The following is a 24,386-nucleotide window of genomic DNA, read 5'->3' as shown; positions in this document are numbered from 1 at the left end:
CGGCGAAAATGTCGGAGATTTTTCCCATTGACTTATAATGGGGCTGCTGCAAATCCATGCTTTTCTGCACTTTTTTCTGCATTTTATGCCATTTCTGCACTTTGTGCATGTTCAGCTTCTGCAACTTGTGGGTTTTGAGAACAAATTGGCCTTCTGCAGATTTCCAGTTTTTTTATACGAGAGTTTGAAATTTTTGCATTGGTGTGTATGGGGGAATCCAGCCAATGGGGAGACTCCAGGCCTTTCAGCCATTTGTGCAGCTTCTGCCAATCAAGCACTGAGGCCATTTCAACAGTTTGACCAGTTTATGGAATATAAAAAGTTTATGCAACATTAATAATTTATGCAAAGTAACCACTTTATGGGATTTAACCAGTTTATGCATTTTAAAGCGTTTATGCCATTTAGGATTTATGAATTTTAAAGAGTTTATGCAATTTACACAATTTATGCAAATTAACCCATTCATGCATTTTACCACTTTATGCAGTTTATACAGTTTATGCAACATGACATTTTATGCATGTTACCGGTTTTGCAAAATAGATTATGCAAATTAAGCAATTTATGCAATTTGAACAGTTTATGCAATTTCTGCATTCGCTTCCCGCAATTCCGCAGTCAATCGCAATGGCGCAGCCATTGCATTTCTAGTTTATTATGTTATGTAGATGTACATTGAGTTGAATATGGGGTCGGCACTTATAAGCTTGTTGCTTCAGCCGACTCCATTTTGAGCATCCACACTGTATGAATTCTGGAAGATAAAACCAATGTCAAATTGCTAAAATAAATGTGTGCACTTGTGAAGAAGAGGGGGATGTATTTGTGATGAGCCCTCTGTGGTGCTTAAAAAAAAAAGCAGCGACAAAAAGGTTTGAGTGGGCAGCTGTCGAAAGATGTGTGACCTCCCACAGCTGCCCGACACCTACACAGTGTTATGCCCTAAAATAGGTGGTGTGTTTAAAAAAGACCGTTAGTTAGCAGAAGTCCAGAGGAGTCCCGCCCCTGCGTTCCCTCCAGTCCTGCTTTGCCCCGTACTGAAGAGAATGTGTGCACTGCATTCGTGATGAGCCCTATGCTGTGTGGTGTATTAGAAAAGTGAGGGTCCCGACCCCTAGGTTGAGAACCACTGTTATATAGGCACACACACAGACACTCCTTATGTTTACACACTGTGAATACGTTCACATGGTGTGAGCAGAACTAATTTAAAAAGTAGTGACATAAAGGATGAGAAAGAAAACATGCAATTATGTGAACATTTTAATATTTCAAAGAAAATCCCATAAAAACTTATTGAAGTATGAACAAAAGTACAATATACATACTTTTTCCGCGTCAAACGTTATTCTACCGTTTGGCTTAAAGATTTACTCACAGTGGCACAAGTTTCTAGTGTAAGAAAACTACTTGCAAAAGTACCGTTGCTTCATAAAGTTCACTAAGTACTACTTGGTTAAAGGAAGTGAGTACTGCCCCCCGCTGGTCAGGGACAACAGTTTGTGCCTCTGCAGGATCATTATCTCGCCCCCCCGTCTGTCGGGATCCCAACAGGATTTAATCTCACTCATGTCCTTCCAGGGCTCCGGACAAGTATCTCTGACTCATGCAAATATTAAATGCACTGAAATGACACAAAAAAGAAAAAAGCCTGAGCTACTTTGGACTCCTAAGCTTTAAAATTTTCTGTGTAACTTGACAGTTTTAATATTATATTGTTTAAAGGGACTATACAGAGTTTAAAAATGGACTGTTCCAACAATGTCCTAATGTGTAGAATGAGCTCAGACCTGTTCACCACAACTGCCTCTAAAATCCTGCACTGTCACTAAAAACGCTGTTACTTTGGGTCCGAATTGCCGTCATGCACAAGCTTAATATAGAAGCTGCATTTACACGTATGACCTGAGGTGGCAGTAGTGAGTATAAAATGGCAAACTTGAATCTAGCCCCTTTAATGTTGTCCAGATTTGTATTTGGTGTGAGGCACATTTTAATTGCTTTTTATGTATAAAAAAGTGCCTTATCAATAAAACTGCCTTGAACCATAAATGTCATGAAATCTGAGAAAAGGTTTGAGCACTGAAATAATCAAGATAAGCCGGCAATGGAACAACATGCTGACCAGTAGGTGAAAGTGTTTTGAGCTCTGGAGGAGGAGGAGACTAAAAATACAGGACTGAAACATCCATGTGCATACAGAACATTTAGGTCTCGACGTAGCTTGGAAATTGGAATTAAATCTGTCTTTGATGAGGAACCAAAATTATAACAAAGGTAAAAGCTCAGAGAGATGCATCTTAATTCATCTCCTTTAATATGATCGAAGACCTACTGCAATAATAGCTTCACAGCAAAACATAAATAATAAAACAGTATTGAGACTTTTCCTCTCATTTTGTAGGAATGATAATTTACACACTCGTCGTTCAACTCTTTCGAGCGATCACTTCATATTCAGACGATGTTTCTCTTTTCTGCAGAGACATATAAACTCTGTCTTCGTGGTTTGGCTTCTTTGTTCTCAATTTCCTTCAGGGAAAACACAAAACAAAACTGTTATTAAAACAGGTTTGGAGTTTGGGAATTTCAGCGAGTACAAAAGAGTCAAACTTACAGAACCAGGACCACGATGACGACGATGAAGACGAGGATGAGAATCAGAGACACACTGAGCGCAGACAGAAGTGAGACAGTCACAGGTGCATCTACATCAGAACGTAGGGGTTAGAAACAGGCCTGGTCCTGAAGGTAACGGTGCTGGAGTTGGACACTAGGGTTGGGTGATGTCCCGTTGACGATCCTGGACCCTGGACTCTGACCAGCCTGGCCCAAAATAGCGTAATTGTGCACTTCCACAAATACATATTTTAACCTTAACATTAACGAGTACATTTTCCCCAGTTCGGCTTTTTATTATTATTTGTGGTCGTAGAAACAGAAGCAAAATCATTAATAAAAATATTAAATAATAAAGGTCCCAAAATTGAGCCTTGTGGCACACCATGCACCACGGAATTCCTTTTAGATTCATGTTTTTTTATACTGGGCTTTACCCAAATCTAAAAGCTTCTCGACTGGAGATCAACAATGTAACGCCTCATTTGAAAGCTAAGACCTACAAAAGTGATGGAAAATTTTTGTCACGTCGCCACATTTTTGTCATATTTTTGTTGTTTTTTCAATCTTTTTTTTGTGTGTGTGTTTTTCTCACGTTTTTGTAGTTTTCTCTTTTTAAATTTGTGTTTGTCTCATGTTTTTGTTGACTTTTCATCCTCTTTTTCTCGCTATTTTGATGCTTTTCTTTTTAGCTTTTAGATTTGGGTAAAGCTCGGTTGAGGCGAGACCGGTGGTCCTAGAGCCAGTGGTCCTTCTGTGCTCTTCCAGAATGGACATATGGCCAGTCCGCCCCTAATCTTTCATTATAAGCATTTTCTAAAGACATTTACATAGCCTGTATATAAGCTGCATATTATTTATGTTGGGAATAATGTGAGATTGCAGGAGTAATGGATCTAAACTAAACATGACTGAACAGAATCATGGAGCACGAATTTTGCAAAAGAAATGTGTTAAAACTCGTGCATAAAAGTCAGCCGTTATCAGCTCCTTAATACCAAGGCTCTTATCTCACTAATACAAATGTAAAGTGGAGCTTATTTATTTACAGTGTTTGAACGGGACAATATTTAGCAGTTTGCATCGAAGTTGAGATTAATATTAATTATTTGTGTAGCCACATGGTATTTCCACAGACGTCACGTCTCTGGCAAGCTACTTATTCTAGCGTGCATATTAGTTATATTTGTGATTTAAGTTACTGTGCAATCCCTGCAAAGCTTTTAGGTTTACTAGAACTAGTTTACTAGAGCTTTTCTATAGAAGATCTGTGCGTGTTTCAGACACCATTGTTTCAGACAGACAGACTCAGAGCACTCTCCTCGTCAACACTTGTGTCTCCAGTTATTACAGGCTCTCTCAGGTCTATAGCAACATGATCAATCTGTTTAGTTTAACCCCTTTGGCATCTGAACTGGCTTACAGCAAGAAACATTCTCATTCAGTTTCCATGTGTTTCTGTCTTGCAATCAGCATCTGCCAGAACTGGAGATGTATTCACATCATTCACATACTGATATGAATTAACCAGTAAATAAATTCCTCGTCAGCACCACAGTTCTGCGTATATGGAGGATGGGCATTGATGAGTTCACTCACATATGACGGAGATGTGGACGTCTCTGGTCTGAGAGCTGTTCAGGTGGAGACCTTCACACATGTACTGTCCAGACTGAGCCTGGGTCACGTTGTGGATGAGCAGTGAAGCTGATCCAAGGTCAGTTTGGTTGGACCTCTCAGTGGTTTCTGACACGTTCAGACGGGTTTTGTTTGGTCCAAACCACATGAGGCGCGATGGAGGGAAACTGTCCACACTGCAGGTCACATTCAGAGAGTCTCCCTCCTTCACAACTGTGTCCCCTCTCACTTCCAGGGCCTTCACGTCTGAAAGAAACACAGAGTTTAGACTAGAGCAAATGTGAGGGGACAGCATAGAACTCTTCTCTCTGTGAGGCGTCTGTCGGTCTGTCTGACTCACATGTGACGTTGATCCTGACAGAGTCCTGTGTGGAGCTGGAGCTGTGGTTATATGACACTGTGCAGCTGAGCTCTGCTCCATGAAGCTCGGCTGAAGCCGTCAGCTCCAGAGTGGAGCTGTGTCTGTGACTGACAGGCGTCAGGCGGTCAGTGGTTGCCGTGGTAACATTGGGAGGGGCGTGTCCTGCTCCTCTCCAGGTCCATGTGAACGTGGGCTCAGATCCAGAGCAGAGTCCAGGAGCGGTGCAGGTGAGAGCGGCGCGCTGTCCCTCTGTCAGAGCAGGAGTCTGCACTGTGGGCTTCTGCTGCAGAGCTACAGGCCACAGAGGATCATGGGTAATGCACTTTAAAGCATTCACGTGATGAAGAAAGTTACACTGTACTGACCTTTAACAGAGACTGTGGCTCTACTGAATTTAAATCCCAATCCATCAGAGCGACGATTGAGTCTTAAAAAGTATCTCCCAGAGTCAGAGAGCTGCAGGTCGTTGATGACGATGCTGCAGTTTCTCCGACTCAGATCTGGCTCCAACAGAGAAATTCGGCCCAAAAAACGCGGCTGAATCTTGTTTGAATCTTCGGAGTTAAATATTAAATCAGACTCAATACATTTTTGACCTGGCCCACATTTGAACCAGACCAGACTGGAGGGATTAAAGCTCTGAGGAGTTTGAAAAGAGCAGTGTATGACGGCGCACAGTCCAGCCTCTGCTGTTATTTCTCTTTCTCTGAGGTGGAAACAGAAATGTGTGTGTGTCTTATGACATGTCCACTTTGACTGTGTTGAACCTGGGGACCAAAACAAAATATATTTTTACCATCTTGAGTATTTACTGCGACCCCCATGAACTGCTACCTTAACGTGGTGGGGTTGTTTGAGTGCCCGAATGATCCGAGGAGCTATGTTGTCTGGGGCTTTATGCCCCTGGTAGGGTCTCCCATGGCAAACAGGTCCGAGGTGACGGGTCAGACGAAGAGCAGTTCAGAAGACCCCAATGGACGTACGACATTCAAGGACCGTGACGTCGCCCGGCATGGCGCAGCCGGGGCCCCACCCTGGAGCCAGACCTGGGGTTGGGGCCCGAACGCGAGCGTCTGGTGGCCGGGTCTCTGCCCACGGGGCCCGGCCGGGCCCAGCCCGAAGGGACGACGTGGGCCCGCCCTCCTGTGGACCCACCACCCGCAGAGGGATCCGTAGGGGTCGGGTGCGGAGAGGACTGGGTGGCAGTCAGAGGCAGGTGCCTCGACGACCTGGTCCGCATGCACAGCTTCTGGCGTTCGGGACATGGAACGTCACCTCGCTGGGGGGGAAGGAGCCTGAGCTTGTGCGGGAGGTGGAGAGATACCGACTAGATATAGTCGGGCTCACCTCCACGCACAGCTTGGGTTCCGGATCCCAACTCCTGGAGAGAGGCTGGACTCTCCATTTTTCTGGAGTTGCCCGCGGGGAGAGGCGGCGGGCTGGGGTGGGTTTGCTCATATCCCCCCAGCTCAGCCGCCACGTGTTGGAGTTCACCCCGGTGGACGAGAGGGTCGCGTCCCTACGCCTTCGGGTCGGGGACAGGTCTCTCACCGTTGTTTCGGCCTACGGGCCCAGCATCGGTGCAGAGTACCCGGCCTTCTTGGAGTCCCTGGGAGGGGTACTAGATAGTGCTCCGACTGGGGACTCCATTGTTCTGCTGGGGGACTTCAACGCCCACGTGGGTAACGACAGTGAGACCTGGGAGGGGGTGATTGGGAAGAACGGCCTCCCCGATCTGAACCCGAGTGGTGTTCTGTTATTGGACTTCTGTGCTAATCACAGTTTGTCCATAACGAACACCATGTTCGAGCACAAGGGTGTCCATAAGTGCACGTGGCACCAGGACACCCTAGGCAGGAGGTCGATGATCGACTTTGTAGTTGTGTCGTCTGACCTCCGGCCGCGTGTCTCGGACACTCGGGTGAAGAGAGGGGCTGAGCTGTCAACCGATCACCACCTGGTGGTGAGCTGGATCCGCTGGCAGGGGAGGAAGCCGGTCAGACCTGGCAGGCCCAAGCGTGTTGTGAGGGTCTGCTGGGAACGTCTGGTGGATCCCTCTGTCAGTGGGGTCTTCAACTCCCACCTCCGGAAGAGCTTCTCCCAGATTCCGGGGGAGGCGGGGGACATGGAGTCAGAGTGGACTCTGTTCTCCTCCTCCATTGTCGATGCGGCTGCTCGTAGTTGTGGCCGTAAGGTCTCTGGTGCCTGTCGCGGCGGCAATCCCCGAACCCGGTGGTGGCGCCCGGAAGTAAGGGATGCCGTCAAGCTGAAGAAGGAGTCCTACCTGGCCTTGTTGGCTTGTGGGACTCCTGAGGCAGCTGAGAGGTACCGGCAGGCCAAACGTGCTGCGGCTCGGGCGGTCGCAGAGGCTAAAACTCGGGTCTGGGAGGAGTTCGGGGAGGCCATGGAGGAAGACTATCGGTCGGCCTCGAAGAGATTCTGGCAAACCATCCGGCGCCTCAGGAGGGGGAAGCAGTGCTTCACCAACACTGTTTACAGTGCGGGTGGGGGGCTGCTGACCTCGACTGGGGATGTCGTCGGGCGGTGGAAGGAGTACTTCGAGGACCTCCTCAATCCCGTCGTCACGTCTTCCAATGAGGAAGCAGAGGCTGGGGACTCGGGGGTGGGCTCGCCCATCACCGTGGCTGAAGTCACCAAGGTGGTGAGAAAGCTCCTTGGTGGCAAGGCCCCGGGGGTGGATGAGATTCGCCCTGAGTACCTTAAGTCTCTGGATGTTGTAGGACTGTCTTGGCTGACACGTCTCTGCAACATCGCGTGGCGGTCGGGGACAGTGCCCCTGGATTGGCAGACCGGGGTGGTGGTCCCTCTCTTTAAAAAGGGGGATCGGAGGGTGTGTTCCAATTACAGAGGAATCACCCTCCTTAGCCTCCCCGGTAAGGTCTATTCCGGGGTGCTGGAGAGGAGGATCCGGCCGATGGTTGAACCTCGGATTCAGGAGGAACAATGCGGTTTTCGTCCTGGTCGTGGCACACTGGACCAACTCTATACCCTTCATCGGGTACTCGAGGGTTCGTGGGAGTTCGCCCAACCAGTCCACATGTGTTTTGTGGATCTGGAGAAAGCGTTCGACCGCGTCCCTCGTGGTGCCCTGTGGGGGGTGCTCCGGGAGTATGGGGTCCGGGGCCCTCTGCTAAGGGCTGTCCGTTCCCTGTATGACCGCAGCAGGAGCTTGGTTCGCATTGCCGGCAGTAAGTCAGACCTGTTCCCGGTGCGTGTTGGTCTCCGCCAGGGCTGCCCTTTGTCACCGGTTCTGTTCATTACTTTTATGGACAGAATTTCTAGGCGCAGCCAGGGGCCGGAGGGTGTCCGGTTTGGGAGCCTCAGAGTCTCATCTCTGCTGTTTGCGGACGATGTTGTTCTGATGGCTTCAACGAACCAGGACCTTCAGCACGCACTGGGGCGGTTTGCAGCCGAGTGTGTAGCGGCCGGGATGAGGATCAGCACCTCCAAATCCGAGGCCATGGTTCTCCACCGGAAAAAGGTGGTTTCCCCTCTTCAGGTCGGTGGGGAGTCCTTGCCTCAAGTGGAGGAGTTCAAGTATCTCGGGGTCTTGTTCACGAGTGAGGGACGGATGGAGCGTGAGATCGATAGACGGATCGGTGCGGCGTCAGCAGTGATGCGGTCGCTGTATCGGTCTGTCGTGGTGAAGAGGGAGCTGAGTCGGAGGGCAAAGCTCTCGATTTACCGATCGATCTACGTTCCCACCCTCACCTATGGTCATGAGATTTGGGTCATGACCGAAAGGACAAGATCGCGAATACAAGCGGCCGAAATGAGTTTCCTTCGCAGGGTGGCTGGGCGCACCCTCCGAGATCGGGTGAGGAGCTCAGTTACCCGGGAGGAGCTCGGAGTAGAGTCGCTGCTCCTTCACGTCGAAAGGAGCCAGCTGAGGTGGCTCGGGCATCTGTTTCGGATGCCTCCTGGTCGCCTCCCGCGGGAGGTGTTCCAGGCATGTCCTAGTGGGACAAGGCCTCGTGGAAGGCCCAGGACACGGTGGTGGGACTATGTCTCCGAGCTGGCCTGGTGTCGCCTCGGGGTCCCCCCAGAACAGCTGGAGGAGGTGTGTGTGGATCGGGAAGTTTGGGCATCTCTGCTGAGACTGCTGCCCCCGCGACCCGGCCCCGGATAAAGCGGAAGAAAATGGATGGATGGATGGAGTATTTACTGTAACAATATTGAAATAATCGATTGTAATGAAAGTTTTAAAAATGCTTCATTATAACTTTTTCTAGGCCCTTTTTTCTTTTTGGTTTAAATACTAATATCTCATCCTGTCTAACCGAGCTAAACCTTATTGTTCTACTTCTTCTTCATCATCCACAAACTGTGTATAAAGAGTGACTGATACCTCCGACAGAATCTGTTCTGGCCCAAAACAGCGTCACCAAGACAACGACAAACATCCTGTCGTGTCCAAAAGACTTTGCTGTGACGGATGAAGCATCCACACTGTGAAAGTTCAACTGGAGAAAAAGAAAACATAGAAAGTTCTGACAAAGAGATAATTACACTGAGAAGGCAAAGAAAGTCAATAAAACTTAATATCATTTTAAATTACATCTATAAGTGAAGAGTGCAGCTAAAGTACTGTCAGTGTCTAGGATCAGCTGAACAGAAGTAGAATTCACACTTTGTTTTTCAGAGTGCAGACTGTGCTAAAGTCAGTGCCACCTGGAGAAGCACAAATGTGACCACAGATTAAACCACAGATCGATTTTAAAGATTCTGTTACCATCACAAAGCCATGTCCGTCATATCAATGGTAAAACATTAAACAACATTATATTTAGTAACATTTCATGTTCTTACCTTGTGTCGATGCATCTAATTCTGATTATGATGATCTTTGAAACGACTCTGAGCCTCAGTGGCAACTTCTCATTTTTAACTTCTGCCTTTCAGAGTTTTGGTGATAAATTTACCTTGACGGTGAAACTGTTTTGTAAGTGTTGAAAGTGACACCTCATTGGAAGAAATGACTAAACACACACATCAGACATGGGCCTTTGTGTAGAAGAAGAATGACTTTAAGGCTCGGTCTTGATGTGCACCTGATAAAAAAGGTGGTATGCAGAAATTTCACCCCCCCCTTTAACTTTTCGACATTTTGCCACTCTATGGACAATAAATATATTTCATTGAAATTTTATGTGAAAGAAACACACTAAGTGACACACAATTGTGAAATGGAATGAAATTTATACATGATATTGTTTTTTTTGAAAAGTGTGATGTGCAAAAGTACCGGCTCCCTTTCTTTTTAGTGCAACCAAGAGCCTTAAGAAATTGCCTGATGATTTCTGAATGATCACATTGACTATATAGAGTCTACCTGTGTGTAATCTAATGTCAGTTCAAACACAGCTGCTCTGTGATGGTCTCAGAGTCTGTTAGAGACTATTGTGGAGCAGAAGCATCATGAAGTCCAAGAACACAGGCCCAGGTTAAAGTTATTGAGAAGCTATAAACTGGATTAGGTTAGAAAAAGATTTCCAAAGCTTTGAACATTTGTCAAAGTACAGTTCAATCCACCATCCAGGAAAGAGTATGACATCACTGCAAACCTGCCAACACCCGGCCGTCCTCCTAAACATACTGACCGAACAAGGACAGCACTGACCAGAGCTGTTACCAAGAGGCCTGTGATGACCCTGATGAACTGCAGAGAGACACAGCTCAAGTGGGGGAAACTGTCCACAGAACATCTATTACACTGCACAACTCTGGCCTTTATGGAAGAGTGGCTAGAACAAGAGACGTCTGCGGAGCCTCAAAACTCAGAAATCTCGTTTCACAGACACTTTATCCTCAGGCGTTGAGGCTCATGAACATCAGCCTTAAAAGCTGAGATTTTCTTTGCATTTTAGTGCTGGAATGTTTTGTTGTGTTGTGTTATATTGATGTTTTTATATGTAGATTAATTCCCTGTTCAGCCGAGAGAGCGCCAGGGCAAGACTCTTTTCATTGCTTTGGTTCCTTGTACTTGATGCACATGACAAATAAACTTGAACTTGAGATTCAATTTTTTTAAAGAAAACCATAAGAAGTCCTGTTTTCTGTTTGCCAGAAGCCATGTAGCCTCCATGTGGATTCTGGCAAACAGAAAACAGGACTTCTTATCTCGAAAAGTTAAAAGGGGGCCGATACTTATGCAATCCACGGGGGAACGGGATCCGAGCCTTCAGGCGTCAGACATCGGGGATTCAACATGTGTAGGACACAGCGATCCACCTGCAGATATTATGACTACTTCAGGTGCAGAGGACTTCAAGATCCTTTTAAATGTCTCGCTGAGATGATATAACGGACCCAAAGAGCTCAATGTGCTTTTAATGGAGCCCAAGGTTGAAATGGAGCTTCATTTGCTCATCACTCGTCATGGTCAGGGGCGGACTGGCCATATGTCCATTCTGGAAGAGCACAGAAGGGCCACTGGCTCTAGAGCCACCAGTCCACTGAGCTTTACCCAAATCTAAAAGCTACAAAGAAAAGCATCAAAATAGCGAGAAAAAGAGGATGAAAACAAAGCAAAAATGTGCTGGAAAAGCAACAAAAAAGTGACAAAAAATGTGATGAAAAGGCAACAAAAACATGAGAAAAACACAGAGAAAAACAAATACAAAAACGTGAGAAAAACACAACAAAAAATGATAGAAAAAATAATGAAAAAAAACAACAAAAATGTGACAAAAATGACGTGACAATAAGTTTCCATCACTTTTGTAGGTCTTAGCTTTCAAATGAGGCGTTGCATTGTTGCTCTCCAGTCGAGAAGCTTTTAGATTTGGGTAAAGCCCAGTATAAAAAAAACATGAATCTAAAAGGAATTCCGTGGAGTATGGTGCACCACAAGGTTCAATTTTGGGACCATTATTATTTATTATTTATATGAATGATTTTGCTTCTGTTTCTACGACCGCCTTTCCTGTTCTTGCTGCTGATGATACCAATCAAAAAAAATAAAATAAAAAGCCGAACTGGGGAAAATGCACTCGTTAGTGTTAAGGCGGGGGGTAAAAGGTTAAAATATGTATTTGTGGAAGTGCTTTGGACCAGGCTGGTCAGAGTCCAGGGCTGTTTTTCAGTCCCAGTCCCCCCCTGGTCATGGTAAATGCTCTCAACTTATATAGCACATTTCCACTTACATCAAGGAACCAGTCACCCATTCATTCACACACCAGTGTACGCAGGCGTTGGAGGCAAGGTGGGTGAAGTGTCTTGCCCAAGGACACAACGACAGTGTGCATCTTCAGGAGGCAGGATTCGAACCCCTGACCTTTCGATCATAAGACGACCCGCTCTAACAACTGCCCCACCGTTACCCCGTCGTGTCGTCGTGGCGCTGCTTGAGCTGGACCGTTTCAGACGCTGGTCGGGGTCCGAGGTGGAAGAGGAACCAAACCGTTACTTTGAAATCTATTCACTCAAGTGGAAGTAAAAAGTTGTTGTGCCACATATGTGTTTATTTGTCATAGTAGTTCAGTTGAAGTCGTTTATGTTTGTATATTTAGCAGTGTAACGCCCAGAGTTCTGTCTGACAACCAGTAGGTGGACAGGTATTGTTTTTAAAAGGTAAAGTTTTATTATTACTAAAATGTTAAAAAGGTAGGATAAAAGGGGGGGATTTGTCCAAAAGTGTGGTGTGCGTAACGGTCAGGAAGGGGAAAAGTTAATGGAGGAGTTGGGTCGGTTCTGTTGGTCCGACTGGCAAAGACCGGGCAGCTGTGACGCGAGGCGTTGCTGGGCTGCGGTGTGTGGGACCTTTGGCTCGGACCCACTTTGCTTCTCCAGACGGCCACGCCCGTAGCTTCCCCTCCCGCACACCTGCACAAGTGTAACCAGAGACAGAGAGGGATTAGTCACATGTACAACACTTGTTTTAAAGTATGTATTGGTCAAGTTAAGTTATTAAAAGTCTGCAGTTTAGAAGGTAGGGCTGCTGTGAGTTACCTGCACAAGTGTAACCAGAGACAGAGACAGAGTGGTGTGTGTGCCGGCTGCTTAAGAAGAGTGTTCCCTGGGCGGATTCCCAACACCTGTGCTGCCACACCGAGACACGCCCACAGCACACACAAACACAACACACAGAGGAGGAGGTGGGGATACAGCTCTACCAGGTTACAGTAGCAATGCAGGAAGGCGAACAGGACAGTAGGTGGCAGCACGCACCTCAGTTTGGTTAGAAGAAGAATGTGAAACACAGGAAGTACATACAATAGCTATGCAGCACTGGCTCCAGACATGTGTGAGCTCTCTCTGTCTTCTGCTCTGGTTTGACCGCTTTCTTTCCTCCTTCTTCGTTAAAGCATCATCTGTAAGTATTTAGCATCAAATAGCATTAGATTGTCCGTTCATTTATTTACTGTAGCATTTTGAGTCTACGAGCTAATTGGTTTGTGCTAGGCTAGTTAGCTGTTTGCCTATCTCTTGTTTGGTTATATTGTGTGCATATTTTTGTATTGTGTTACAGTTTTACAAGATTCTCAGTAAACTTCATGGGAGTACATCTGCTGTGTCCTGGAGTTTTCTCTGGAGTGTTTAAGCTGAATGGAACATAGTCCTGACAAAAGTAGTGGCATAAATATTTACTCAAGTAAAAGAGCATTTGCAGAAACTCGAGTTCTGTGAGAAATGAGTCACTGTTTGAGCCTAAAAGTCTGATTCTGGTTTCAGTCGTACAAAAAAGGCAAAAAGATCCACACAGCCCATGTACATGCTCCACATCTTTTATTATTCCTCACTAAAGCACGCACTCTTGTGAGGTATTTACAACATTAAATCAGTCTAATCCAATAATAGTTTAAGGAATAGGCCACTGTTTTTCCATACTAAGATATGTTCTTACCTAACCTTAGACCAGTTAATATATCCCCGTCTGGTCTTTGTCCGTGCGCTCTGCCAGGCAAACGGAGCACATACGCAGCCTCTCCCACATGTCATATAGCTCCATGCGAAGTATATTTACACAGAAATGTAGCATATCGATTTTATAAGCAGATAAAAAGGGGTACTATATTGTGAGGCGTAATGATACGAGGAGCAAAACGTCCGCGCAGTAACTTCCCCCGCTCACTTCCGTCAGTAGAAGCTGCGTGACTTGTAGAGCTGCAGAGAACAGTTGAAGAAGCGTCGATAACTTGTGAAGAATACCTTTTACGTGCATCGTGCCGGGCTGTGATAACAAGCAGAAAGTATATAGTGCAGAAATATTTCACAGATTTCCAACTCACCCCGGACGACGACACAGGACTCAGGACCTCGACCATGAGGTAGGAATGCGCAAGCACTTTCCAAAAATATATTTTCTACTTGTTGTAAAAGGCTCTGTACAAATATACTTCGCATGAAAACACTTCACGTAACTTTATTTAAATAGGGAACACGTGGAAGAGCTTGGTAGCTTCTATCGTGAGCTTTTTTGGAGCTATATGACATGTGGGAGAGGCTGCGTATGTGCTCCGTTTGCCTGGCAGAGCGCACGGACAAAGACCAGACGGGGATATATTAACTCGACTAAAGTTAGGTAAGAACATATCTTAGTCTGTAAAAACGGTGGCCTATTCCTTTAAACAGTGTAACATAGAGTAATAAAAAGGTAAAGTAGAGACAAAAACATCAGTCCTTTTCCACTTATTTTGTACGGATAATTATTTACACATTCATCGTTCAACTCCTTGGTCGAGCGATCACTTCATATTCAGACGATGTTTCTCTTTTCTGCAGAGACATATAAACTCTGTCTTCGTGGTTTGGCTTCTTTGTTCTCAGTTTCCTTCAGGGAAAACAAAATCAGTTTGGAGTTTGTGACTTCAGCGAGTACAAAAGTGTCAAACTTACAGAACCAGGACCACGATGACGACGATGAAGACGACGTGTAGAATCAGAGACACACTGAGCGCAGACAGAAGTGAGACAGTCACAGGTGCATCTACATCAGAACGTAGGGGTTAGACACAGGCCTGGTCCTGAAGGTGACAGTGTTGGAGTTAAACATACCCGTCCGCTCTGGGTCAGTGATGGAGGGGGTGAATCTCTCCTGGACCTGCCCCGCCCTGTTGCTGCTGACACACTGGACTCCCGTTCTGTTGTGCCCGCTCGCTCTGAGGACCAGGCTGCTGTTGACCGTGTATCCGGTCACCGCGGTAACAAGCGTGTACTCGGAGCGGTGCTGCAGCAGGGGCCATGTGACCGCGGGGACAGGAGAGGCCCGACTGATGCAGGAACAGCTCAGGACGGCCCCGTCATACACACACCCGGAGGAGCTCAGGATCAGGGGCCTCGCTGGGAACAAGACAACGAGACGATGAGAGGCTGCGGAGGCTGATGGTTCTACTGCTGCATGTTTCACTATAAACACTCAGACTAATCTAAGGCAAACATCTTTATAACTGAGCTATAGTCGGTCATTGTCATCATTGTCCTCAGTGACTCACATGTGACGTTGATCCTGACAGAGTCCTGTGTGGAGCTGGAGCTGTGGTTATATGACACTGTGCAGCTGAGCTCTGCTCCATGAAGCTCGGCTGAAGCCGTCAGCTCCAGAGTGGAGCTGTGTCTGTGACTGACAGGCGTCAGGCGGTCAGTGGTTGCCGTGGTAACATTGGGAGGGGCGTGTCCTGCTCCTCTCCAGGTCCATGTGAACGTGGGCTCAGATCCAGAGCAGAGTCCAGGAGCGGTGCAGGTGAGAGCGGCGCGCTGTCCCTCTGTCAGAGCAGGAGTCTGCACTGTGGGCTTCTGCTGCAGAGCTACAGGCCACAGAGGATCATGGGTAATGCACTTTAAAGCATTCACGTGATGGAGGAAGTTACTTTGTACTGACCTTTAACAGAGACTGTGGCTCTGTTGAATGTAAATCCAAATCCATCAGAGTAACGATTGAGTCTTAGAAAGTATCTCCCAGAGTCAGAGAGCTGCAGGTCGTTGATGATGATGCTGCAGTTTCTCCGACTCAGATCTGGCTCCAACAGAGAAACTCGTCCTGAAAAACTCGGCTGAATCTTGTTTTTGTTTCTGGAGTCAAATATTCGATCAGAGTCACTACAGCTGCCACCAGGCTCACATTTGTACCAGGACAAACTGTAGAGATAAAAGTCTGATGGAATATTCCAGGAGCAGTGTATGACGGCGCACAGTCCAGCCTCTGCTGTTACCACGTCTTTATTAAGTGTGACACAAAAGCCTTTGTAACACGAAGGAAATCCTAGCTCTGGGTCATCTGTAGAAAAAGACAAATGTTTAACGTTATGTTCTCTTCATTCATTTCTCTCTGAGACATTTTCTCATCAGGGATTCAGGTTTTACTAAATCCGTAGTTCTAAGGTTCGACACATAAACACACACAAACTCACCGGCTTCAGCGTAAGAAGGCAGGAGAATTATCCAGATCAACATGAACATTGTGATGGGAGATATTTTGAAGATCTCAGTGACCTTAAATAGAGAAAACATAAAGGAAGTTACGATGAGGAAGGAAACAACACTCCTCACTCCACATTTGTGATTGGTGTTGAACAGTGAAGCCATTAAAGACATTTATATTTCAACACATTTTAAATCAGTTACAATTTGAGAGTGATTTGGGGCAGGTAAATCACACTAGAACTTAAAGGCCCTGAACCAGATTGTTTTTTAAATAACAAACAAGGAATCAGAATGAGTCTTATGAAGTTGCAGAGGCTGAGTGGATTTTAAAAATGTACTGCCTCAGCTGGGTCATTTATCACAGTAAATGACTTCAAGTACAATGACTGTGTGTAGATGAACAAATGAAAAGAGAGATCACTCACCGAGCGCTGATGTCGTTCTAGACGTCTGCTCTGCGCTCAAGACTTTTCCACTGCGGTCTCATCATGCAACTTCTGTTTCAGGAAGTGTCCACTCACACCAAAAATACACCCAACTTCACTTCTTGTAAATCTCCTTTAATGGGATCCAAGCCAAAACAAGCCATTTTTTTCTGTCTTTGCAACATCAAGTCATTCTATTGCAACAAAGGTTAACACGGTGCAACACAAAGTAAGAAAACTGTAAAGTCGAGACAAAGCATAAAGTCCTCTTCCATTTATTTAGCTTGAATATTTATTTACATGTAGCAGCCGAGGCAGTGGCTAGAAAGTGAACCCACTACAATAACTCGATTATGTGTAAGAATCACATCGCCACTCTGGATTACAGGTCAGAGAACCAAGTATTGACCCGCACTCTAAGATCACACAGGATCGTTGGACTAATAGGCAGGACAAAGGCAGGTTAAAGAGGGGGTATTATGCTTTTTTCAATCACACAGCACCAGTCTATATCACACTGCAATGATGACGAAACCTTCTGTTGGTCTGTAAATGCAGTAAATTAGAATAACTGCCTTGTATAAAATTGCTCTCTCAAAATGGCTGTAGTGAATGTCTTGAAATAGGCCTCTGTCTCTTTAAGAACCTCTGATCCTTTCAGACACGCCCCCTCCACACGCTGTCTGTGGCATCAGTGGGGAGGGGGTTCTGCTGAGGAGCAGTGGTTGGTTACTCGGCTGGTGACGAAAGCTCGGAGGCGTCTCCAGGAGGTGGGGGCGTTCCTAGGAGGACTCAGGCAAACCTGTCCCTAAAATGGCCGCCATCAGAGTTTTTACAGATTACTCAAAAATACGTGAATGTGCCAAGGCAACACTTCAGGCATGTTTTTAATGTAAAGTCGATTTTGCATAATACCTAACCTTTAAGAAAATGTATTGTTTTTTATTTATTTACAATTCCATCTCTGGAGTGATGGTACAACAAACTGAGGAAGAGGCCGACGAGGGGAGGGGGTGTGAGTCCGAATCCCGCTGCCCTAACAGACAGTTGAAATGAAAGAGGTCTCTGAATTTGGACATGCTTGATCGTAGAACTGGAGAATCGAGAAGACAGCAACCACAGACTTGCATCCAGCCGGAGCGCCATATGTTGGGCTTTCGCTCATCGTTAAGGTGCGTTCACACCAAACGCGGCAAAGCGTCAGGTTTACATTGAAAACACATGGAGGACGCGCCTCAGGGAGCGTCAAAATATCCCGCAGCGAGTCACTCGCCTCCTGTGCGGCGCGTTTTGAAGCTTTCCGCGCGTGATAAGCTCACGCTAGAGTTGGGAAATGTTAAACTTTTTGTAGAAATTTGCGAGCGTCGACCAATCAGGAGCTTTCTCCAACAGTGACGTACGTTGTAGCTGAGCCACCGGGGCAGATTCTATGCCGGCCAAGAAAAAAATAAAAATAAAAAAATGAAAACAAGTCCCGGAGGTTTAGCTTCATTGTGAACCGGAGCTACAGCAGCTCTGGGACTTTTACAACGACACACTTCAGTGTTTCTTTATCACCCAGGATTAAAAGCGGCGACAAGAAAACTTATTTCAGTGGCTGAATCTGCGCTGGGAATGTGTTTGGACAGTCATCGCCCGCCTGTTGTAGCTACACACACTGACGTGTGGCCAGAGCGTGACAAGCGTCTGACTTCAGGCAAGCACAAGCGTCTTACTACGGGCTTTGGGCGCGTTTTTGACGCCCGAAAAGCGTTTGGTGTGTACGCACATTAAGAGGAAGATTATTCCACAGGTTCCCACCTCGGACAGACCAAAGATGGGGCACCTGTGGGGTGTGATCTGGTGTCCTGTGGTGGAGGATTGTGGGGTGTGAATAATTATTTACACATTCGCAATTCGAGTCATAACCTCATATTCAGACGACGCTTCTCTTTTCTGCAGAGACACAACTCTGTCTTCGTGGTTTAGCTTCATTGTTCTCAGTCTCCTTCAGGGAAAGAAACAAAAAGAAACTGTTTGGAGTTCAGGACTTCAGCGAGTACAAAAGTGTCAAACTTACAGAACCAGGACCACTATGACGACGATGAAGACGACGATGAGAATCAGAGACACACTGAGCGCAGACAGAAGTGAGACAGTCACAGGTGCATCTACATCAGAACGTAGGGGTTAGAAACAGGCCTGGTCCTGAAGGTGACGGTGCTGGAGTTAAACATACTCATCCATTCTGTCAGAGCAGGAGTCTGCACTGTGGGCTTCTGCTGCAAAACTACACATCACAGAGGATTATGGGTAATGCAGTTTAAAGTGTCAGCATTAACGTTATGAATGAACTGAGACTGTACTAACCTTTAACGGAGACTGTGTCTATGCCGAATATAAATGAGAATGCACTGATGCTGTTGAGTGTTAAAACGTATCTCCCAGAGTCAGAGAGCTGCAGGTCGGTGATGATGATGCTGCAGTTTCTCTGACTCAGATCCGGCTCCAACAGAGAAACTCGTCCGGAACAACCCGGCTGAATCTTGTTCTGGTTTCTGGAGTCAAATATTCGATCAGAGTCACCACAGCTGCAACCAGGTGCACATCTGTACCAGGCCAGACTGGAGAGATTAAAGTCCGATGGAATATTGAAGGAGCAGTGTATGACGGCGGACCGTCCAGTCTCTGCTGTTATCACGTCTTTATTAAGTGCGACACAGAAGTCTCCGGAACACTTAGGTGATCCTAAGTCTGTAGGAATGAGAAAATGTTTAACAAAATCTCTTTAACTTTCACTTGTCGGTGACTGGCAGTGACATTCATTCACATTTCAGAGTCACCTGGGAGAGTAATGCCTCCATAACAAAGGGATCACTTCTGTCAATTTCATGTTAAGTCTGTGAGAAAACGTACCTGCTTCAGTGTCACTGAGCCGCCACAAAGTCAGGAGGATTATCAGCATGAACATTCTGATGCTTCTGGAAGATTTGAATGTTGGTTCACACTGACCATAAACACATAGTTTATCATATTTAGGATGATTAGATGAAGAACACATGGAAAGAAAACTGCAGCTAATGGGTGTAAAAAGTTGCATAATGCATCTTTAAATAAATAATATTAAAAAGAAATAAGTACCGTAGGCTTTTGGAAACTGCTCCTCCTCATTGTTAAATTGGAGTTCAAACCTTTTGCTGTCAGCTATTAGACAGACACAAATTGTTCCGATCAGAATGAGTCTCATGGAGCTGGTGTGTTTGAACACTTAGGCTAGTTTTGTCATTTATCAAAGTAAATTACTTCAAGTACAATGTGTGTAGGTGAACAAATGAAAAGAGAGATCACTCACCGAGCGCCGATGTCGTTCTAGACGTCTGCTCTGTGTTCAAGACTTTTCCACTGCGGTCTCATCACGCAACTTCTGTTTAAAGAAGTATCAACTCACACCAAAAATATACCCAACTTCACTTCTTGTAAATCTCCTTTAATGTGATCCATTTTTTTCTGTCTTTACAACATCAAATCATTCTATTGCAACAAAAGTTAACACAGTGCAACACAAAGTAATAAAACTGTAAAGTCGAGACAAAGCATAAAGTCCTCTTCCATTTATTTAGCTTGAATATTTATTTACATGTAGCAGCCGAGGCAGTGGCTAGAAAGTGAACCCACTACATTAACTCGATTATGTGTAAGAATCACAACACCACTCTGGATTACAGGTCAGAGAACCAAGTATTGACCCGCACTCACTCTAAGATCACACAGGATCGTTGGACTAATAGGCAGGACAAAGGCAGGTTAAAGAGGGGGTATTATGCTTTTTTCAATCACATAGCACCAGTCTATATCACACTGCAATGATGACCAAACCTTCTGTTGGTCTGTAAATGCAGTAAATTAGAATAACTGCCTTGTATAAGATTGCTCTTTCAAAATGGCTGTAGTGAATGTCTTGAAATAGGCCTCTGTCTCTTTAAGAACCTCTGACCCTTTCCGACACGCCCCCTCCACACGCTGTCTGTGGCATCAGTGGGGAGGGGGTTCTGCTGAGGAGCAGTGGTTGGTTACTCGGCTGGTGACCAAAGCTCGGAGGCGTCTCCAGGAGGTGGGGGCGTTCCTAGGAGGACTCAGGCAAACCTATCCCTAAAATGGCCGCCATCAGAGTTTTTACAGATTACTCAAAAATACGTGAATGTGCCAAGGCGACACTTCAGGCATGTTTTTAATGTAAAGTCGATTTTGCATAATACCCAACCTTTAAGAAAATGTATTGTTTATTAATTTATATCTTCTTCGTTCATTTTTGAGTTGGAGACATTTGTTGTGCGCTTGCAAAAGGAAAATGACAGCACGATGACAGAAAATAAGAGTCCTGGAGCGGTTCTACAATTCCATCTCTGGAGTGATGGTACAACGAACTGAGGGGGGGGGGGTGTGAGTCCGAATCCCGCTGCCCTAACAGACAGTTGAAATCAAAGAGGTCTCTGAATTTGGACATGCTTGATCGTAGAACTGGAGAATCGAGAAGACAGCAACCACAGACTTGCATCCAGCCGGAGCGCCATATGTTGGGCTTTCGCTCAGCGTTTATTCCACAGGTTCCCACCTCGGACAGACCAAAGATGGGGCGCCTGTGGGGCGTGATCTGGTGTCCTGTGGTGGAGGATTGTGGGGTGTGAATAATTATTCACACATTCGCAATTCGAGTCATAACCTCATATTCAGGCGACGCCTCTCTTTTCTGCAGAGACACAACTCTGTCTTCGTGGTTTGGCTTCATTGTTCTCAGTCTCCTTCAGGGAAAGAAACAAAAAGAAACTGTTTGGAGTTCAGGACTTCAGCGAGTACAAAAGTGTCAAACTTACAGAACCAGGACCACGATGACGACGATGAAGACGACGATGAGAATCAGAGACACACTGAGCGCAGACAGAAGTGAGACAGTCACAGGTGCATCTACATCAGAACGTAGGGGTTAGAAACAGGCCTGGTCCTGAAGGTAACGGTGCTGGAGTTAAACATACTCATCCATTCTGTCAGAGCAGGAGTCTGCACTGTGGGCTTCTGCTGCAAAACTACACATCACAGAGGATTATGGGTAATGCAGTTTAAAGTGTCAGCATTAACGCTATGAATGAACTGACACTGTACTAACCTTTAACGGAGACTGTGTCTATGCCGAATATAAATGAGAATGCACTGATGCTATTGAGTGTTAAAACGTATCTCCCAGAGTCAGAGAGTCGCAGGTCGGTGATGATGATGCTGCAGTTTCTCTGACTCAGATCCGGCTCCAACAGAGAAACTCGTCCGGAACAACCCGGCTGAATCTTGTTCTGGTTTCTGGAGTCAAATATTTGATCAGAGTCACCACAGCTGCAACCAGGTGCACATCTGTACCAGGCCAGACTGGAGAGATTAAAGTCCGATGGAATATTGAAGGAGCAGTGTATGACGGCGGACCGTCCAGTCTCTGCTGTTATCACGTCTTTATTAAGTGCGACACAGAAGTCTCCGGAACACTTAGGTGATCCTAAGTCTGTAGGAATGAGAAAATCTCTTTAACTTTCACTTGTCGGTGACTGGCAGTGACATTCATTCAGTATTCACATTTCAGAGTCACCTGGGAGAGTAATGCCTCCATAACAAAGGGATCACTTCTGTCAATTTCATGTTAAATCTGTGAGAAAACGTACCTGCTTCAGTGTCACTGAGCCGCCACAAAGTCAGGAGGATTATCAGCATGAACATTCTGATCTGGAAGATTTGAATGTTGGTTCACACTGACCATAAACACATAAAACATTATTTATGATGATAAGATGAAGAACACATGGAAAGAAAACTGCAGCTAATGGGTGTAAAAAGTTGCATAATGCAACTTTAAATAAATAATATTAAAAAGAAATAACTACCGTAGGCTTTTGGAAACTGCTCCTCCTCATTGTTAAAGTGGAGTTCAAACCTTTTGCTGTCAGCTATTAGACAGACACAAATTGTTCAGATCAGAATGAGTCTCATGGAGCTGGTGTGTTTGAACACTTAGACTAGTTTTGTCATTTATCATAATAAATTACTGCAAGTACAATGGCTGTTCTCCAGTGTGCACTGTGCGTAGGTGAACAAATGAAAAGAGAGATTACTCACCAAGCGCTGATGTCGGTCTAAATGTCTGCTCTGTGTTCAAGACTGTGGCTTTTACACTGGCCTAATCGTCCAACCTCTGTTTAAGGAAGTCTCAAGTAACAGTGAAGAACTTACTTCATATGTACGTTAGTAACATAAACCTGTTGTAAGTTTCCTCTCAATTTCATGCATTCTATAGAACTTCATGGTCAATTGAATTCCAGAAGAATACACCTAACAAAAGTCATATTTGCTCTAAGGTTGCTATGGCACATAGTACGTGTGAACGACTGCACATACATTATTCGAACTGTACATTACACAGCACAGAAATAGGATGGTGGGACGTTGAGTAACTTCCCATTCCTGTTGGGCCTAGTGCGGGTGCTTGGGTGCTGTGTCAGGCAGGTAGATATCATTGCAATATTTACTTAAAATTCATCCAGGAAGCTTAGGCCACTTAAGCATCTGTAGCCAGTGGCGGTTGGTCGACAGATGCCGCCCTCTCTAAAAATCTTACTAGAAAATATCATCATCATTTATCAAGAATACAAAACATTGCACTATATTTTGCAGAAAAGCTATTGAGAGATTTATTCAAAAAGGGTTTTTACACTGGATCGATTTTTAGAAAAAGAAAAACTCTTTGGAGCCAGGCTTTTAAGCCGTTCTTGGGACGTTTGAAGTCCCATTAGAATCAATGCTCCCAGGTGCCTCTTGGAGTCACCCCTGGCCACCAGGGGGTGGTATTACAGCAATGTCAGCTCCCCACCATAAGGACCATGCAGAAGCATGTTCCTCACCCATTGGTCCTGCTCCAAGCACAGGCAGGCCAGTGCAGGACTCTGCCATTTTGTTTAGTCATGTTTAGTTACACCTTGTGTGCTGACACCAATGGCTGCTGGCTGCGACGACACGAGGGTCTGCCATTATGTAGTACCTCCATATAGCACTAGTCCCCCATTGGAAAGCATTGCACTCTAAAACACGTTAAAACAAATTTAAAGCCTGCTTTATATGTTTCCTAAACTTTCTACAGATAGATATTCCTCCAGTGATAACGTTGGGTTAGTTACAATTAGGGAAACCAGGCTGTTTTTTGTAAGAATTTTTTTTCGAAATCTCGTATACTAATAAGGGCTGCACTTTGATTGACAGGCTGTTAGCATTAGAGACTGAACTATGCGCCCTGCAAAGACCGAGTTTACAGTGAAGATCCCGCCCTTTTGAGGAACATGCCTCGTGGGGAGGAGGAGTCTGTAAATTCACCATGACTTCCCCCTCGAACGTGGTTATTGTGGCAAACGAGGAAGAGTGAGGAGGAGAACAAAGAGAAAATATACAAACATTTTGAGAACAAATAAAACTTGGTCTTTAAAGTATGGAACAAGCCTCTGTCAAATGACTTACCTATGTGCCTTTGAGGTAACAGCTAAGGTTAAAACGGCTGAACCCTTTCCACCATAGAGAGCGGAGGTTGGCTTCTCAGTGGATTCATCTATGGAGGGGTAAATAAATGATCTAGCCCACATGCCCCTCTCAAAAATGTGGGCAAAATGTTTTAGAGCCCAGAATCCAAAATGGCCGCCATAAACAATTCTAAAAAGTATCTTTAACACGGTTTTGCCTTTACCTGTGAATTCTGCATCTTTTTGGATTGAGAAATTCATTTTTGAGATTCATGATTTGACCCACTTTTGACCTTCAAGTCCAAGATGGCAGCCGTCAGTATGTATTTAACTTTGACATCAGAACTCTTTGGACCAAGTGTTTGTCGGCCTTATTCACTGGTGACCTTGGAAGATGGTTGTAAACAATGGTTGTACTCAAACTTGAAGTAAGGACAT

General features: G+C 45.5%; 2 protein-coding genes across 2 annotated transcripts; both read right to left on the bottom strand.

The window, feature by feature from the left end:
• Positions 1-2,432: 2,432 nt before the first annotated feature.
• LOC306966749 (sialic acid-binding Ig-like lectin 14) lies at positions 2,433-9,466 on the bottom strand (the record flags this gene model as incomplete). Its single annotated transcript, XM_079561563.1, has 7 exons — positions 2,433-2,535; positions 2,621-2,711; positions 4,222-4,506; positions 4,601-4,912; positions 4,987-5,388; positions 8,991-9,105; positions 9,452-9,466. The coding sequence occupies 7 exons, from the start codon at positions 9,464-9,466 to the stop codon at positions 2,433-2,435; spliced, it is 1,323 nt and encodes a 440-aa protein (XP_079417689.1).
• A 4,842-nt stretch (positions 9,467-14,308) lies between these two features.
• LOC306966748 (sialic acid-binding Ig-like lectin 14) lies at positions 14,309-22,593 on the bottom strand (the record flags this gene model as incomplete). The annotated part of the gene is made up of 7 exons (XM_079561562.1): positions 22,561-22,593; positions 15,991-16,072; positions 15,462-15,857; positions 15,076-15,387; positions 14,639-14,923; positions 14,480-14,570; positions 14,309-14,414 (listed from the first exon to the last, which is right to left on the bottom strand). The coding sequence occupies exons 2-7, from the start codon at positions 16,037-16,039 to the stop codon at positions 14,309-14,311; spliced, it is 1,239 nt and encodes a 412-aa protein (XP_079417688.1). The 5' UTR covers positions 16,040-16,072; positions 22,561-22,593.
• Between the last annotated feature and the right edge of the window lie 1,793 nt (positions 22,594-24,386).

The sequence above is a fragment of the Gobius niger genome, assembly GCF_951799975.1.
Source record: "Gobius niger genome assembly, chromosome: 8".
NCBI classification, from domain to species: domain Eukaryota; kingdom Metazoa; phylum Chordata; class Actinopteri; order Gobiiformes; family Gobiidae; genus Gobius; species Gobius niger.
Note: the sequence above shows the minus strand (reverse complement) of the source record. Positions and strands in the feature narration are given on the sequence as shown.